Raw genomic sequence first — 17,351 nt, 5'->3', positions numbered from 1 at the left:
TCATACGGCCACAACCACCTGAAACCAATCTGCAACCTGAAAACTCCACATCCTCCCTCCTGCTTTTGCAACCCCGCCGCTTGTCCCTGCTTACTGGGCGTGCGAGGGCCAGGCCTGCAGGAGCACGAGCACCGTCACAGCTCACAGCACCTCTTTAAATGTGTTTAATTAGCAGACGGGGGGAGCTTAACGTACCACCTGATGCCAGTCGTGGGGAGGGGGTATTTCTTCATGCCTTCGAGGGCAGGAGAGGAGGCAGGACAGGTCCAGCCAGCCGGATGGGGCTGGGGGAAGCTGGAGCTGCCCTGGAGCATCCCTGTGAGCCACTCTGTGGGGGGCTAGATGCCTGCAACCCCTGCGGATTCAGGGGTTTATGATAGGCAAAGGGTTTGCTTTCATTTGCTACCCTGTCTCCCATCCAGCACCTCCCTCCAAATCCCAGAGAGCCAGGCACCCAAAACCAAGCCCACCCAAATCCGGCATCCCACCCCAAGCCAGCTCCCCGGGACAGGGACTGCCTGTCCTCCGTGGCAGACAGGTTTTCTGTGGCTTTTGTCTGCTCCGTGACTTCACCCAGGAACGCTACAAGCACCACCTTGAGCCCAGACTACCAGTTTACCACTAGTTGTTAGGTATACGTATAAACTGTCTATGCATATGTACACGTAAGCCATGCAGTTACGGTCTGGAGCTAGTGCTGAGCCAAGAAGCTCCCTGTGGATCACCCTCCCTCCAAGAAACTTCCCATTCCTGCACGACGCGGCGCGCAGATTATCTTTCAACCCAGTGCCCTTGCAAATGCCTCGAGTCCTTGGAGGAAGCATCACCCCACCCTGCTTTAAGACGGCTGCTTACGGGCTGCTTCCACGTATGGCAAGCTGGGCTGACCACATTTTCCACCATCTGAGTGAAATTATATACCTCTCTCTGTACCCCACCATTTCAGTCCTAAGCTCACCCTCAGCGTAACTCCCCTCTCGAAAACAAGTAGCCTCCCTGCTTCGGTACCTTGTAGCTTTGAGTGGCGAATTAAAGGCTGGAAGCTGGAGCCCAACGGCTCTAAAACCAACAGAGCAAAGCTCCAAACCAAACCACGCTAAGACAGCTATTCGCTTTGGCACAAGCTTTTGTTCAGCTCCATTGTGCTGGGAATCGGGCGCGAGGGGAGCGGTTCGCCAGGATTTAGCACGACAGCACAGCTCAGAGAGCAGGGCAGAGGACTGAACAGCAAAGGAGAGGGTCGAAGACCAGGATACCACCATACCCGGGGTTCCTCCTCTCCTGGTTTAATACTGGAAACCCAAGAGAGAGGCCAAATGTTGCAGCTTGGCGTGGAGAAATTGGCTTGAAGGTCATGCAGACGTTCGAGTCCATCGCTCCCTCCACGGGCAGTGGTAGCCCAGGCTCAGGTAACCCTCTGGAGGGAAGGGCACCAATTCTTGGACAATGCCAGGAGCAGACTTCTGAGGGGTGCTCTAGGAGATAGAGCTGCCAAGAGCAAGCTACGAAATCATTTGGATCTTCTTGCTGTATCCAAAGCCTTACCTGGCCACTGCATAAACGCAGGTAGGTTTTCACGTTAGCGGGGTGGAGAGGAAGCCGAAGCCTATCCTGCTTCACATCAGACACCAGGTTCTACCTCATGCGTCATTGCTGCATGAGTCAGGAAAAAGTCCCAGCACAACTTCCAACCCCCAGCAAGATTAAGAGGAGCAGATAAGCAAACAGGAACATGTTCAGCTGTAAAGAAACAACTTCATTTCGGAGCCAGAGAACGGAAAAAAAAAAAAAAAGCAAAGCAAAGAAAGAAAAGCAGCAGAGTCACTGCTTCACAGTTTTCTCACAGATGCCCTCCCAGCCTGTTGTGTCCACTTGAACTCAGCACCTGGGTCCACAGCTAGGTCAGAAGCTGCCTTTGCACCAGGAGCTTGCAGAGGGAGATGACCTGAAGGACAGCTTTTCCTTTCAGCGGTGCCTTCCAGCAGCAGCGCTTTTAACCTGCGGGCGGAAAGGTCCAACCCACCTCCTCCCAAAGGGCACTTGGGCTTTGCCCTTTCACCTTTCCCAACATCAATTCTTCAACCAGGTGTCGGGGCTGCAAGAGTCCCGCCCGCGAAAGGAGCGGCTTATGCAGAAAACCCCACTCCCAGCAGGACCCTGTTAGTCTTGGAGCCGTAAGGAAGTTTTTAAGCACATCAAATTTTAACCAGGGCTTTTAACGATTGCCTTCAAAACCAGGTCTCAAATGCAGGACGGAGCGTGTCCCTGCCCGGGAAGCACGGGAACCAGCACGAGGCGACGCAGTGCAGCAGCACAGCATCTGACAGCCAGGAATCCTGGACCCCGACTTGTCTACATATCAAAGGGAACTGCTTGCTTCAGCTCCGCTCCAACTTCGCTGCGCTGCCTTTGTGAATCTTAACTAGGTCTCTTGACCATTTCTTTACTGGCGCAGGAGGACTGGGTAGGAAGGGGAGGGAAGGCAGGGATGACTCAGGACGCTGCAGATGGATCCTGAGATACTGGCCCCTGTTCAGCACGGTGGAGGTGGTGCGACACCTTGAACGATAAAAACAGGCGTGACAACTGAAAGGGCATGGATCCGGCTCCATCCAGCGCAAGCCCCTCCTTGCTTTGGGCTTGATTATTGATGGCAAGCGCACAGAAAGACTTGGAGCAGCTCAGCAAGACCAGACCTTAAAAAGAAGGGGCTTGAGCATGGTCTTTCGGTCCGATGCAAAGCCCTGACCCTCCAAAGCCAGATTCTCCTTTGGTGATGAGCTAGTGAGAAAAAACTGCGCCGGGACAGTTTCAGAGCGCGTCGGGAGAGTGACAGCTAGCCTCCAAACCGTGCACAGGGGCCAGGGGATCTGCAGGCACTGCAAAAGGATGTTCAACCTTGCTGGGAAGAAAGACGGTGCTGGCGCTGCTGCCCAGCCAGGTTCCCTTGGGGAGAGCAGCATCGCAGGACGAAGACAGCAAGAAAACCCCCTGAAGATGCGTGTACACCTCGTGCTACAGCTTACAACGTGCGGGGCCCTAGCTGGAAAGGGGAGGGAGATCCTTCCTCATCAGAGAGCTGATGGGTTAGTTCACACAGGACCCCACCCCAACCCGGTGATCCCCGGCCCCGTCAGCCAAGAGCTGCTGGGGAACTCGATCTGCTCCAGGACGACGTGAACGCGCATTCAAACGCTGTCCTGAGCAGGGAGTAATGGCTAAGGGGGTACCCCGCGTCCCCTTTTCTAATAGGCACTGACACTGCAGGTCAGCTAGCTCAGTCTGTCCTCATAGTTCCCAAAAATGCCCAGCTCAAAACCCCCCTACTATTTTGGTCAGTTCTATTTCCTCTGCAGAAAGCAGCAAATCTGGTTGGGAGCCAGCGGTGTTTAATGGATAGACTCGTCTATGGATTTCCTTAGAAAAAAAAAAAACAAAAAACTAAAACGCTCCAAACATTTAAATAAATAGAAGACAGGATTAAATAAATCAGCTTAAAATTACTTTTGAGCCATTCCCGGTTATGTCACATGGAGGAAATGCATCACCAGGGTCCTTTCTTCACTGTTTTTTTCAAATATTAATAAGCAGTGTAATTGCAACATGACTCACTGCGATCTCCTGCCAAGCTGGAGAGACTATCTGCAAGATGCAGGCTTTCTAGAGCGTTGCAAAGGCAGATGTGTGCTTGGGGACTCTTTTGGAAAGGTTTGCATCGTAAGCAGCAGGGTATGGAAAAGGGCCAGGCAGTCGCTTGCCTTTGCAAGTCATTCCCTCGCTTGCTTATTCCCTTCCCTCCTCTCTTAACAACCCCCTCACACATGGGATTTATTGCGGGGTTGGGGTTTGATGCCCTGAGCGTGCAAGCCAAAGCAGATAGCACATGATTTTTATTCCATGCGGAAGGTCTGGGCTGAGAAACCAGTCAGGATCATTGGCAGCTCTGGGCAAGAGGTATCCAGCTGATGGTAGAAGCGCTACCAGTGGCTGGGCCAGTTGTGTGCTGAGGCTGCCAGCCTCCCACCCAAGCACTAGAAATGCTCCAGGGTGCAATGGAGAGGGAGAGAACATGACAAACACACCAAAATTGAGATGACTGGAACCAGAGAAGAGAGGAAGACAGACAAGGAAACGGGAAAATGGTGCAGCGCCTTGGGAAGGGAGCAGCCTGGGAGAGGAAGAGCTCTGCACTGGGAGGGCAAGGCAAAGGCAGAGCAAGCTGTTTCACTCACTGCTGCCTGATTTTCCTTGCTCACTTCCAAGCCCAACGGTTCCCAGCCAGCCTGGTGCTACCAGGCATCTACTGCAGCCCCACCAGGCAAAGCTGATGCTGCCCTGCTAGCAGTGGGTGCCGCTTAACCGCCTCACAACTTGGATTTTTTGCAGTGCTGGCTGGACACGTTCCCCCTCGCATCCCTGTAGAGCTGTTGCATGGTGCCCAAATTCCCACTCGCCAAGGATCTGACCACAAACCAGCTCCCTGGGAAAGACATCAGCCCTGGGACTGGAAGCCCCAGCTGTCTTCCCAGGCAGGCAAAAAGGATTTTTAGGAGTTGGATTTGAAGGAACAGCTCTCAGAGATGGAGAAGGCAGTTTATACAGACAGAAGGTCCCAAACACACCAGCCTAACCGAGGCAACAGGGCTTTCAGTCAGGGAGCTACCTGCAGGCTCTGCATTGGGTCTTCATCAGTTTAGCCAACAGCGTTAAACTGCCCAGTGCCACCAGTGGCCAAGCCTCAACAAAATCCCTTGGTTCAATCCAAAAGATCCAAAGCCTAGCTAGATGCAGAGACAGTAAGGAGGACTTCTGCAGCACTTACCTCATCCGACTCATCTGAGAGGGTCCGCAGCAAGATGGGGAAGAGGCTGTCGGTGTGTCGGAACATCTAGAACCAGAAAGATGGATGGCATGAGTCCTGGTCACCCCCCTGCCACAGGACCCCTCACCCCAGGGGAGCCTGCTGAAAGCTTCACCAGCATTTTCCATCTGAGATGCAGAGCTCTTCTTCCTTGAGCTACTGGGTAGCCAGCAGCCAAAGCCTTTTCAGAAAAGGCAGGTGGACACTTGGTTGCAAGGCTACCCAAGATAATTACAGACAATTCAAAGGCAAGGAACAGGCTGGGAGTGGACAAGCTCAGCTCACGTGCCGAGACCCTGACCTACCTTACGAGGAGTCTTGATGTACAAGTGGTAGAGCCATTTCAGGACTGCAATTCTAGTCATCATCCCAATGGACGTGTCATGAAGGTGGCAGTCCAGCACCTGAACTATTCCATCCAGGTTCAGGGTCACCTGGATCCTCTCAGAGCTGCACGGAAAGGAGAGAGGTTGGTTCAGTGCTGTAATGTCCAACTCGCTCCTCCCACCGTGGGGAGGTCTACAACACACCAGAGGCTGCATCAAACGCCTCAGCTCAAACCCTAAGAAACCTCAACTGTCCCCTTGGCCTGCTCCTGTCCTGCTCAGCCTGGGCACCCACACGTCCTATTCTGGGCATCCAGACCTGCTCATGGCAAACCCAACAACTGTGCTCGTGTCTTCAAGACTTAGGACAGCCAGGAAGCAAGCTCCAGGTTTGCCCATGTGGCGTAAGTAGCTTCTGACTGGCATTGTGAGATGGGGAAGCACAACGAGAGACACAGCAGCACACCAAAAACTCACTTTGGAAACAACAGAAATCTTCCCGGCTTGAAGGTCTACCGCTTTCCCAAAACAGCTGGTACCTACCCATGACAAGACACCACACTAGACGAAGCCAGTACCATGGCTGTGTTGAGAAACTGGTCCATATTGCAGTCACCAGTTTTGGGATTCAAAGACTAGAGATCCATAAAACACACTCAGAATCCAACTCAGGTTTGACCAGCTCAAGCATCTCCGGAGAACATCAACCCACCCGTCCTCAAACTCCATTAGTTGGGGCCACCCAAACCAGGTGAGGACATCCAGTTTCCACTACTCCCAGCAGACATGTGCTGAGGACTGTGGATGGTGCCCTGCCTGGAAGTGGTTTTGGGACGCAGCTCTCCGCTACAGGGCTGCCTCAAGAATATCATCTTGTTTCCCCAAAGCCATCCCCAAAGATGGGTATAATTCTTGATCATCAACCAGGGATGAAAGCAAACGACTCCCTCAGCTCACTGGGACATTGCCCCTTTTGTAACACTGACAGCCTGCAGACCCTTTGTTCTTATTATGGTGAAAAACTCCACAGTTTTCGCCCAAACTGTTGGAGCCTGCATTGGGACAGATGACCCTGAAGCAGAAGAGGTCATGTCACAGCATTTTTTTCTGTCCTGTTTGTGATCCTGAAGTCTACCTGATGGTTTCCCACCTCTTCCAACAGCAAGGACATAGGAAGTATCCGTTGCAGGAGACTACGTTAAGGAGAGATGGTTGGAGCCGAGATGGTTGAAGCAGACCTCCAAGAGGCAGCTGCACTGAAGAGCTAAATCACTCCTGTCCTACCCAAGCTACTGAATTATTCAAGGCTGGACCAGACTCTTGCCGATTTCTGTAGCGTGCGCAGAGCTGCACTGTGTCTTGTTTGATAAGAAATCCTAAGGGGCAGATTTCTCACGGTATAATTTGCAAGTAGAGCTGCAGCTTAATAGGATTTGATCTTCCCCAGGACGCACATTCTAAGGGCGAGACGAGGAGGCTGTGGCCCCTCACAGCCCTGCAGATATCTGACTGCTTGATCTGCCTCACGTAACAGATGCTGGGGTCGGCAAATTGCATTTGGAGTTGGACTAAGTTTCGCTTTGATGTTGCAAACAACAGCCGGGGGCCAAACGCTCAGACATGCAGAACCGAGGGGAAGGAGGGACCCAGAGCACGGGGAGTTTGGGAGAGGACAAGTCCAAGGGAGCAGTGTCCAAGGCCACTAAGCCAGCCTGAAAGAGCCCGTATCTGGTTTTCCTGCAAAACGAGCTCCCTCTGCAGCGGTGCAGCCTGTCACCAACCTGGCACGGGGCTCCTGATGGAAGAGGAGCACGAGTCCTTGACCCGATTACATCTCCACGCCAAAATACATGTCGCCTGCGCAGGATGGAGAAAAAAAGCTGGCGGGTTCAGAGGTGGCCTCGACGCTGTCACGTCCACCAGCTCCGCGCTGCTGCGAGGCAGGGGGGGAGGACACGGGGTGGTATCGTTAGAGGGGGGATGCTGAACTGCTGCCAGCACAGCAACAAGCCATTTCCAGCCCGGCTCGTGCCAAAGCTGCTCGTGAAAACCCCTTCCCCAGGGATGCAGCAACGGCACGGGAGCGGGCTGTGGGCAGAGCCTGGGTGGCTCAAGTCAAAAATCCACCCGAGCTGACCCCAGGAGGTGGTTGGCAGTGCCAGGCTCACCTTGAGTCAGCCAGACCCCAGTCGTGCCACCTCCATCACCCCAGGGCTCAGCTCCTGCGAAAGGGGATGGCGGCCGGCAAAGCTCCTCTCCAGCTATCCTCTCCCCACATCTGCCAAGATAAACCTTTTTTTTTTTTTGGGGGGGGGGGGGTGTTGCCAGCGGAGAAGCAGCTCGTTTACTCAGCACAAAACCAGGGCACCCTCCTGAAAGGCAAGAGGTCCGATGAACATGTGAAACCGGGCTAAAAATCTCCCAACTGACCACGCTCCTCTGCCCCTGAGACGGGGCTGCACTGGATGCCCGGCGGGCTGCCGCCTTTCCAAGGGGGAAGGCAGCAGCCGAGCACGGTGAGAGCTGCCATGGTTGCAGCTCCAAAGCGGGCTCGCAGCTCGCCCCGGCTCTCCTTAATCCCCAGGCAGCGCCGAGAGGGAGCAGCAGGAACGGCACCGTGTTCATACAATCCTCTGGGCCTGCCCCGCCGCCTCCCAGCGCCGGCATCTGTGGCAGGGCAGATGTCAGATGCAAGCGCTTCCATCTAACCCACTACCCCAGATTCTCCTCCAGAGGATGAACACGGCCCTGGCGCCGCCTCTGCGGTTCGCCTGTGAGGGCGAGAGCATGTTTTTAGGGCGAACTGAGCAATAATGGGAGCTGTACCAGGCTCTCACCTCTGGGTACTGGTGCCTTCCCCCTCAAGATGAGCGTTGGGGCAGGAGACCCACTCCCCCAGCACGTACCCCCTTCTCAGAAAGCATCCTCCAGCACGGGAACAGAGCTCACTTTCCCACTGCGCTCAACCCACAGTGATGTTTTTCACCCCGTGTCCCTTATCAACTCATTTTCTCATTTCTCCCTTTTTCCTCAAGGGCTTCTGCCATCTCTCTCCTCGGCAGTCGCCTTTTCTCTGCCAATGCCTGAGCTGCCATCTCCCTCCTGGCCTCCTGCCTGGCCCAGCTGCTTTCCTGACCCCATTTTCAGACAAGGTTAAGGTCTAGGCCAGGCTCTAGCCTTTAAGCGGCCTTGCCAAGGGTGGAAATATCCAGGTTCTTTCATTGTGGTCCAAGTCACAAGGGCAGCTCCCATACGGGCTGGCAGCTGTGCTGCTCAACGGGCTCGAGCCAGCGGCCAGGAGGTAAATAGCTCCTCTCTGCTATCGGTCCCACAAGCTGTCGCTTTCTCGTCCTCCATCGCTCTCGTTTTGGCTCTTTTGGCTTCCTTCTGCTTACTCTGGGGTCCAAGTACTGGAAGTGCCTGCAGCACTGGCGCACGCCGATCTCCCAGGGAAGCGATGAGGCTAAGGCCTAGGGAGAGGCATCCAGTCCAAGGAGCTGTAGATCGCCGTGAGAAGGGTTGGGGTAGCGTGCCCGAGGTCCCCCTCCAGCTCATCCACGCGGTGGATGCGGTGAAGGGAACCATCTCCTCGCTCCAGGCTGGAGATGAGGGCCGGGATGAGCCTCCTCAAGAGGACGCCTTGGACCCGAAAACTGCAGCAAGGCGGACTCTGTCAGACAAGCTGCTGGAGAACGGGACCCTGAGGCAGGCTTGGTGCATGAGCTCAAAGTAAAGCCACGGTGCTGCCTTCAGCCAACTGTCCCCTGGGTGCTGCAGGGCACCCAGCACCATCCCTACCCCCCTACCCGCGCTCACCACCTCGATGTGCTCCCCAGCTGCACCCCCGAGGTGTGCCAGGCTCTGGGCACGGGGCTATGACAACTTCCAGCACAAGACAAGCAGCAGCAATTTTAGCTTTGTACTAGGCCCTAATTACCATGTTTAAAAGTCCAATTTAAATACAGTCTTGGGCAGTTTAGCCACGTGGCAGCCGTTTGTCCTTTCAGGCAGCTTTACATGTTCATGTGCTGCTGAACACTACCCAAACCAAGAAGCCTTCCTTGCATCAGGAAGGACCACAATGGCTCTTCTGGACCCCCCCTGTGTCCCTTGTCTAGTTTGGTGAGGGATTGCAGCCCTTGTCCAACTGCCACACCTTTAACTGGGACAGCCCTGCCGACCGCTTGCCAGCCGTGCCTGGCCAGCAGCATGGTTAGGAAGTTGTCTCAAACCATCCAGGTCTTGTGTTGAGACACCGATGCAGTCACAAGAGGCACTTTCCGGGTGTTTCGGTCCAGCGACGCGGGACAGACCATCTGCATCTTCTCCTGCAGCAGCTCAGGGCGACGGAAGGAAGCCCTGGCTCTGCTCCAGCAGCCACGCTTCCACCTCCCCTTCCTCATCCGGGCTCACACCAGCGGTCGCGGCATCGGCGGGGTCAGCTAGGCCACGGGAAGGCTCCGGCGCCTCCGAAACACGGTTCTGGTCCACTGCCAAAGACAGCTTTTGCAGAAGCTGGAAGCGGGGACCCCCACCCGCACGGGGAGCCCCGCAGCTCCTCCAGCCAGGCTCTCCCGGGAGCCAGTTTCCATCCCGGCACGGACACGGTCCCCATTTCCCAGCGAATGCCACCAGGAGGCTGGCAACCACCCCGGAAGCATTTTGGATTGCCAACGGCACGTTTGAGGAGCGGGAGGGCGGGCTGCGTGCACCAGCCTGCGGCCCCAGGAACGTGCCCAGCGTCCCGTCTACCAAGCGCTCAGACCTCATCAGCATCTCCTTGGGACGGCATCTCGACGGAAGGCGTCCCCTCTCTGCAGACGCCGGGGCCACGAGCTCCTCTGCCCCCCCCCCCCCCCGACCGAGGTCCTCTGCCTTTCGCCGCTGCCGCAGCGTGGGGAGGGCAGGAGAAAGGGGGGGCGTGAGAGCCGGACGCCTGGCGCTGGGCCACGCTCCATCGCTCGCCCGCCGGAGGAGACTGGGGGAAGCAGGAGGAAAGGGGGGGGGGGTGGTGAACGAACAAAAACACAAGCAAAGAGTGACTTCATCTTAAAAGGCAGCTGCAACTTCCTCTGCTTGCAGGCTTTCCAAAGCCAACGCAAGCGTTTCCTGCGGTCCTGTCTTGACACCCAGTGGGCATTCGGTAGGCTGGCAGCCGCCTGCTCCCCTGGTGGGAGCTACGGCTGCAACTGGCTACAGGTGCCAGCTCTCGCCTTCCTCTGGCTCCGGGGCTGAGCCAGGCAGCCTGAGCAATAGATGGAGCCCTGGGCAGACGTCCACGGCTGCCGTCGGGCACGTAGAGCCCCCTAACCCTGTGCCAGTCCCCCCCCACAACGGGTGCCACGGGAAAAATGTTACAGGTCCCGACAGCGGGCCAGCAGAGAGGTCACACAGGGTGGGGAAATGGGCTTCAGGGCAGGTAAACCCCAGGATAAAACCTGGAGTCTCCTGTTTAAAAGGGCTTAGGATCGCTCAAGAACAAGTCCCTCTGCAAAACCAGGTCTCTTAGAGACAGGAAGGGTCTCGCCTGCTGCCCCAGATGGTTTTCCCCAGGGCTTGGGGCAGACTGCTTCAGCTGGGGCAGCCGTTCTCCTCCTGGCTCTTGGTGACACCGTGACCAAGTCACTCCAGCTCTCCCTGCTTCTGCCTGCACTCCCTCTCTCCCACAGATACAAGCTCTTCAGCACAGAGCCGCAGTTATCACTCGGCCTCCTGGACTCGGCACCTCTCGCTTTCCTTCCCCAATTTGAGCCCTACGCACGCCTGCTTCTGCACCTGCTAAGCTTTAAGGGCTGAGCAGGGCCAGGACGCAGCAATTGCAGAAAAGCCAGGGAAAACCATTTAACGGCCGTGAAACAAAACCTAGGCGCAAATGACAAGATCTGTACTTTCAAGAGAGGAAAAAATTAAGGGCATCATTAAGAGCAGGGAGCAGCTGGGCTTTGCAGGACTGCAAAAAAGGAACAGAGGATACAGACCATCAACCTGAAAAGCTGATGCTTGCATTGCTCTGGGATGCATTATGATGGGCGTCACACATTAACCTCGTCGGTAGGATGCAGATAGAGTAATCCATCCTATTTTGAGGCCCACAACAGTAAATAAATATATGCATCAGCGCAATAAAAGTGTTGGAAATCATGACCTTTGAGGAAAGGAACTGCAGGCAGCAGGAGGAAAGACGCATTATAAGAGCAGACGGATTTGTCCCCAAATTCACCGACAGCTGGATGGGAAGAAAGGTATTTGCAGGAGAGATGGTTTAGATGAGATCCTGGGAGAGATGGTGCTGGGCACGGAGCTGCTCTCTGCAGGCGTGGGGCTGACTAATGCCACGCAAGGCTTGAGGAGGGGGGACAGGCTGGCAGCAAACCACTGCCCACACCCCTCGCCTCTCCGGCGGCTGGAGCTGGACGGCGCGGTGAGGTGAAGCAGGGTCAGTGCTCTCCAAGCTCTTCTGTCAGCCCCACCTTTCTCCCGAGGTCTCTGCCCCTCTGGCAGACCAGCACACCGCTGTTCCTCTACCACCATTCCTCTGCAAAGGCAGGAGGGAACCAAATACCTCCTATTTTGGCCACGCTAGAAGAGCCATAAACCAACCATCCACCTTCTCCCCAGCCTTCACCCTTTTTTGCCCAACCTGGGGGCTTGAAGACAGGTGAGATGCAGACTCCTGAGTGCAGAGAGACTTGCTGCCTCACCAGACATCTCTGCAGGCTTTGCAAGGGCTCCTGGGGGAGCAAACACCTCAGTTTACCATAAAGTCAAGACGTTTTGGTGCAAATGCATCAGAGAGAAGCAGTCAACTCCTAGAGCATCCCCAGCCATCCACCCCACTGTGGCCCAGGGGACCCTGACTGCTTTTCAGCTCGGGCCACCCTTCCCCACAGCTTTGTCAGCACCTCTCAGTCACTGTCTCTACCCCGAGCAGCTTTCCCTTGTTCTCAAGCCACTCTGAAGCAACGAACAGACCCTACCTGGTTACTGTGAAGACACTGCTGTTGCTAAAGTTGGAGTCACCAGATGCATCCAGAGAGCCTGGGGGCAAATAAAAAGGAGACACAGTTAGTGGGATGGCAGGGAAGGTGGAGAGCAGGACTGGGAGGCTGGAGAGCTGCGTGACCTTCTGCAAAGACACCATCACCTGAGGCTCCAGCGACCCTGAGGTGAGCTTTTTACACTCCTTGTCAAGCTCTTCTCCACTGCCAGAGGTACTGGATGAAGCTGGTACAGGACTGCACCTACCCAGCGAAATGCAAAATGCACAGCTTCAGACTTCTGCCCCAAACTGGGTCTCCTCCTCTGTAAAGGGGACCCAGACACACCCCTCTGATGATTTCAACCATTCTCAAGGGAGGAGCTCAGAACGGCAGAGCTGCCTTCCGTTGTCCAGATTTCAATGCTTAGAGATATCACACCAGCACAGGAAAGGCTGAAAAGAACCCAGGACATCTCCACCCGGCCAGCTCTCCTTCAGGTGGAAGCCAAGTGACCCGACCAGCTTTCCAACCTCCTCTCCATGCTCAAACTGGGTCCTACAAGCGCGGTGACAAAGCACGACAGGATGAACTCGGCTCTTTGTGCTCCCTTGAGCCAACAGCCTCTACTCACAGAGCGGCACTGCCCCATCAGCACAACCAGGGAGCAGAGCTGAGAGTTTGTGATACAAAAGGTGCAGTCTGACACCAAAGGGGCAGAGATTAAAGCAATTAAACTTTCTGTTGATGCTTTAAAGCTCTTCTGCAACAGATTTGAATAAAAGGAGGTGTTCTCGAGACGAATAAGGAAGAAGAGAAAACTTTTTGCTGCTGCACTACAGCACTGAAATTTTTCCCTTTCATCCCTTCCAAAAAAGCTGCTGTGTTGGCCTGGAATCAAACCCAGGCCTCGGTGTGGCAGGCGAGAATTCTACCACAGAACCACCAGCGCTGCCCTGTGTGCTGCCTGCTCCTACCAGCCCTGCCTCCCCACGCAGCTCCCTGCCACCCCACGCAGCTCCCTGCCACCCCACGCAGCTCCCTGCCTTCCACCCGGCCGCTGTCGTACAAGAAAACCCTTCAGCCTTTTAATTCCCACTTTCCTGCTCTCTCGCACGGCAGGATTTTCCAAACGCCGCTTGCGGGTGTGTTACACAAGAGCACTGGCCTGAACATTCAGCCCCAGAAGACCACCACAGATTAGCCCACGCGATTTAGATGTTACACACATTTCACACGCCCGGACAACAAAGATGTGCTGAAAGTACCATTTAGTCATCCCAGGACAACAGCATCAAAGGGATGCTGGAAGGCTAAAGCCACTGCTGTTTTCAGGCACCTGTCTGCTGGACCCCTCTTCATTTATTTTCTTCTCACTTAAACACTCATCCAGGTGTCCCATCCCACTGGCAAACTTTGGCCTTTTTTGTTCCGGATATTTTAGGACTGGGTCAATACCTGTACAATGGTCTCAAGAGCACCATGAATTTGGAAAGGACCCAAAATCCTTTCTGTTCTCTACCCATCCTCGGCGCACGTGCCGATGCCCTCCCAGGACTAACACAGCTCTCTGAGCTCTCCTTTGGGTGGCGGCAGCTCCTTTCAAACCAGCCACTGCAGGACAGGTGGGCTGCTCTCCTCCCGCATCATGTCGTGAGATGCTAAACGTTTAACTATAAATGATCTTTTTCGGGTCATCTTAATGACGGAGTTGAAGTGAAGCGTGGTGAGGGGATGGGGATGCTCCCCAGGGAATGCAGCACTGTAGCACCAACTTGGGCTCCAGGCCGGGTCAGTGACCCTGCTATGCAGCCAGCACCAAGCATGTCTGTCTCAGCAGAGGATTAGCTGTGAAACAGGACCCCAAGGCTCAAAGAAAGCACAGAGGTCCCACGTGCCCTTAACTGCCCCAAGCCAACTCAAGAACTTCTCGAGGACTTTCCCCTTGACCTTCCTCACACCTCTAATGGCTCAGACCAACGGGGACTCACCGCCGGGTGCTGCCTCTGGCTTGGAGACGGACTCCTCCGGGGTGGGCTCTGCCAGTAGGGTCATCGACTGCTTGGCCTCATCCATTTCATCATCCTCTGGGATGACCAGCTTCATCAGGCTCTGGTTGCACACGTTCGCCACCTCCTTGATGTCTGAGCGGAGGCAGTGTAAGGAACACTCAGTCCCACACGTGGCTAGGTGCCACATCTGGCCAGCCACGGAGAAGCCACCGCAGCCCCACCAGGGCTGTCCCAGCCCAGCTACTGCAAACCCCCCCCTCACGTCCAAAGGGCTGGTGTGGGTTTTAACACTTGGTGGGAGGACTTCTCCTGGCCCTCTCCAGCCGTGCAGCCGGCCCTGCAGCACCCCAGGGGCAGGGAACAGGCGCTTCCCTGCAGGTTGCCGTAGCAGGAACAGGAGCAGCTCCGAGTTACAAGGATACTCTTCTTGCGATCATCATAGGAGAGACACGGCAGGACAGCGGTCAGGATCCCTGAGGAGTAAGGCAGCATCACCCGGCCAGCCAGTTGGATGAACTCCCTCATCCAGCACATGGCTGTCAGCTGGATCAGGTCATCTGGAAGACACGGGACAAGCAAAGGTGAGGGAAAGGACAGCACTGGCACCTGAGCAAGCTCCGCAGGCCAAGGACCACCTGCAAGCAGAGAACTGCCTCTGCTCCATCCAGAGAGACCCTAGTCTGGGACAGTTCAGCCCCAGAGGAGGTAAGTAAGACCTAAATCTGCGGTGAGGTTGATATTAAACACAATAATTAGGTTTCAGAGTTAGCCCAGTTCGATCCATAATCCGGGTTTTCCTCGTTGACAAGTATTCCGTTCAAGCTTCCTAATGCATAGGGATATTTCCTCTGTCATGCTTGGCATGACCACGGGAGCACTGCTGGGGCAGTCAGCTGATGCACGGTCAGATTTGAGAGTTAAACAGTGTAAACCGGGCATCAGTTTAACCAAGAGCAAGCAGCCTCGATCTATTTCTATTTTTCTGTCTCACAAGAAACCCACTCCCACCCAGCAACGTTTAAAAGAGCAGTTCAAGCTCGAGAAGCACAGCTCAGGGACAAGATCCTTCTGAGGAAACACTTCCAGCTGCAGCTGTAACCCCCTGCCACTGACTAGAGAGCCAGACCCACAGGAGCTACAGCGCAGCGCTAACACAAAGCACCAGGCACATCACATCTAACAGACCTGCCTACGCACCCAGTGCCACCAGAGGTTAAGATAAGCCTCTAAAAAGATCCTTCTAGATGTGTTGGATATCCACAGATACCACCCACCACTAGATATTTTACTTTCAGGCACCTCCACTTTAGGAGGACGCCAGAACGGAATGTATTTGAGGCCGGGGGGTCAGCAGTGCAAGAGCTGTCGTGCCAGCTGTGGGAGAGCTGCCTGTTCCCCTCTTTCAGTGGAATTTGGATGCACAATGACAAAGAAGTGGCAAGCGGGTGAGCTGGTGAAACTCCTGGAAAACTCCCGGCCAGAACTTATGGTCGGCACCGCAAACCTGGAGGCTGCTTGGTCCTGCGCACCCACCCGCTGCCTGGCAGTGGATCACCAGGATATTGGCCATTTCTGCAAACTTGACGCTGGGGGGATTCTTCTTGATCTCCTTGAGGAACTCCCCGAGAGCCACCTCGCACCTGCGGAGAGGCAGAGCGGCTGGTTAGCGCTCAGTCGCCTTAGGCGGAGAAGTCACGGAGAAGTTTGGGAGAGCGGCCTCCTGCACGCGTACCTAGAAAGGGTGGTGGCAGCGTGGCAGGCGTGCCCCCGCGCCGGGGCAGGGCCGGGAACAACGAGGCTGGCAAGCTCGCCCTGTTCCAAGGCAGAGACAGCACACAGCTGCCAGGATGGAGGCGATGACTGCCCGGAATCCCCCCCGCCCCCCCCAGCCACACAGGCTCTGTGGAGATGGAGGGGTGTCTGGGATGGGGAGCACAGAGCGGGGGGCGATACCCAAAGCTTTCAGTGCTTGTTCCTCGACATGTGGATGCGGGGAAACAAAGAAGCAGGGAGGACCCAGGAGGGCTTGGCAGCGGGATAAACCCAGGCCAGCCTCACCACTTACTTAGGCCCTACCAAACAGGTCTGGTTACCCTCTCCCAGCGCAAAAAACCAAGATCCTCTGACCTCCCTGAGAGCACCCAGGCACTCCTGCGCTTCAGAATGCCTGTCTGGAGAGCAGCAATGGAGCCGAGGAGCAAGCTCACAATGCTTGCTTCTCCCCTCCACCCAGGAGCTGTTGGGCCGGGGGTCTACCTTGCCGAGAGGTGTGCACGCTGCAAGCGCGCTCACAGAGCTCACACCCCCAATCCTGGAAGCCCCACGTGAGCCTCTGCAGCTCCGATGCTGGCTGCAAGGGGCGGGAAGGCGACAGCTCAACCGAGCTGAAAGTTTGTCCCCCAGCACAGACCACGGTGTCCTCCACAGCCACAAGCAGCTGGGGCAGGGAGGCCCTTGCCAAGGACGCTTTGATCCACCGACCAAGCCAGACAGATTGCTCTGTCTCCCACCACGCACATGGGGTTTCGCTGCAGTTATACAGAAGAGTTGCAAACAAAGGAAGAGGGTGACAGACAGACAGCGGGCAAGACGCAGCCCTTGCCCCCAGCCAGCCTCCACACTCACATTTTCCGTATCTCCTTGCTGTTGTCTCCCAGGATCTGGAAAAGCCCATCCAGGATTTCTGGCAGGTAATCCAAGAGGTTGATGTCAGGCACAGATTCTAAGACCAGGATCTAGCTCAGGGGAGGGATAACAAAGAAGAGGTGAGTTTCAGAGAAGCTAACTAACATCACCAGCACAAATCTGGCGCGACACTGAGGAATTCCAAGCTGAGGTGTGTGGGATAAAGAGGAAGGACAAGAGGACAGCGTGGAGTCGCCCACCTTGGAAAGAAGCTGGGCTAGCACAGGAAGCAAGTGATCAGCCTACAGCAGTGCTACATTTCCAGTCACAGCTCTGTAAAACAGTGCAGGGATCAGGAATGATTGCCAAGACACATGCAGGCAGACCTGGGATGACAAACAGTATGGCTGAAAGAGAGAACGCAGAGACACGCATCTCTCCCCAGATCCTGGCCAGGCACTGAGAGCTCCTGCCTTGCACAGAAAGGAGACAGCAAGTAGAGATACCTTGCCTCCTGGAGAGCAACACCCCTCCATCACCGCTGGGTGAT

General features: G+C 55.4%; 1 protein-coding gene across 2 annotated transcripts in view; it reads right to left on the bottom strand.

Moving 5' to 3' along the window:
• Positions 1-17,351, bottom strand: part of VAC14 (VAC14 component of PIKFYVE complex) — a 64,195-nt gene that overhangs the window by 38,195 nt on the left and 8,649 nt on the right. For both annotated transcript variants that reach the window (XR_006165732.1, XM_042797497.1), the window contains exons 6-12: positions 16,802-16,911; positions 15,710-15,816; positions 14,599-14,733; positions 14,156-14,308; positions 12,165-12,225; positions 5,167-5,311; positions 4,823-4,888 (exon numbers count right to left, since the gene is read on the bottom strand). Coding sequence is in view for 1 of the 2 variants with exons in the window: in XM_042797497.1 (XP_042653431.1) it covers positions 4,823-4,888; positions 5,167-5,311; positions 12,165-12,225; positions 14,156-14,308; positions 14,599-14,733; positions 15,710-15,816; positions 16,802-16,911 (777 nt within the window). In the remaining variant the exon portion in view is untranslated. The remainder of the gene's footprint in view (positions 1-4,822; positions 4,889-5,166; positions 5,312-12,164; positions 12,226-14,155; positions 14,309-14,598; positions 14,734-15,709; positions 15,817-16,801; positions 16,912-17,351) is intronic.

This window comes from Tyto alba, unplaced genomic scaffold, assembly GCF_018691265.1.
Source record: "Tyto alba isolate M040663 unplaced genomic scaffold, T.alba_DEE_v4.0 Super-Scaffold_26, whole genome shotgun sequence".
Classification (NCBI taxonomy): domain Eukaryota; kingdom Metazoa; phylum Chordata; class Aves; order Strigiformes; family Tytonidae; genus Tyto; species Tyto alba.
Note: the sequence above shows the minus strand (reverse complement) of the source record. Positions and strands in the feature narration are given on the sequence as shown.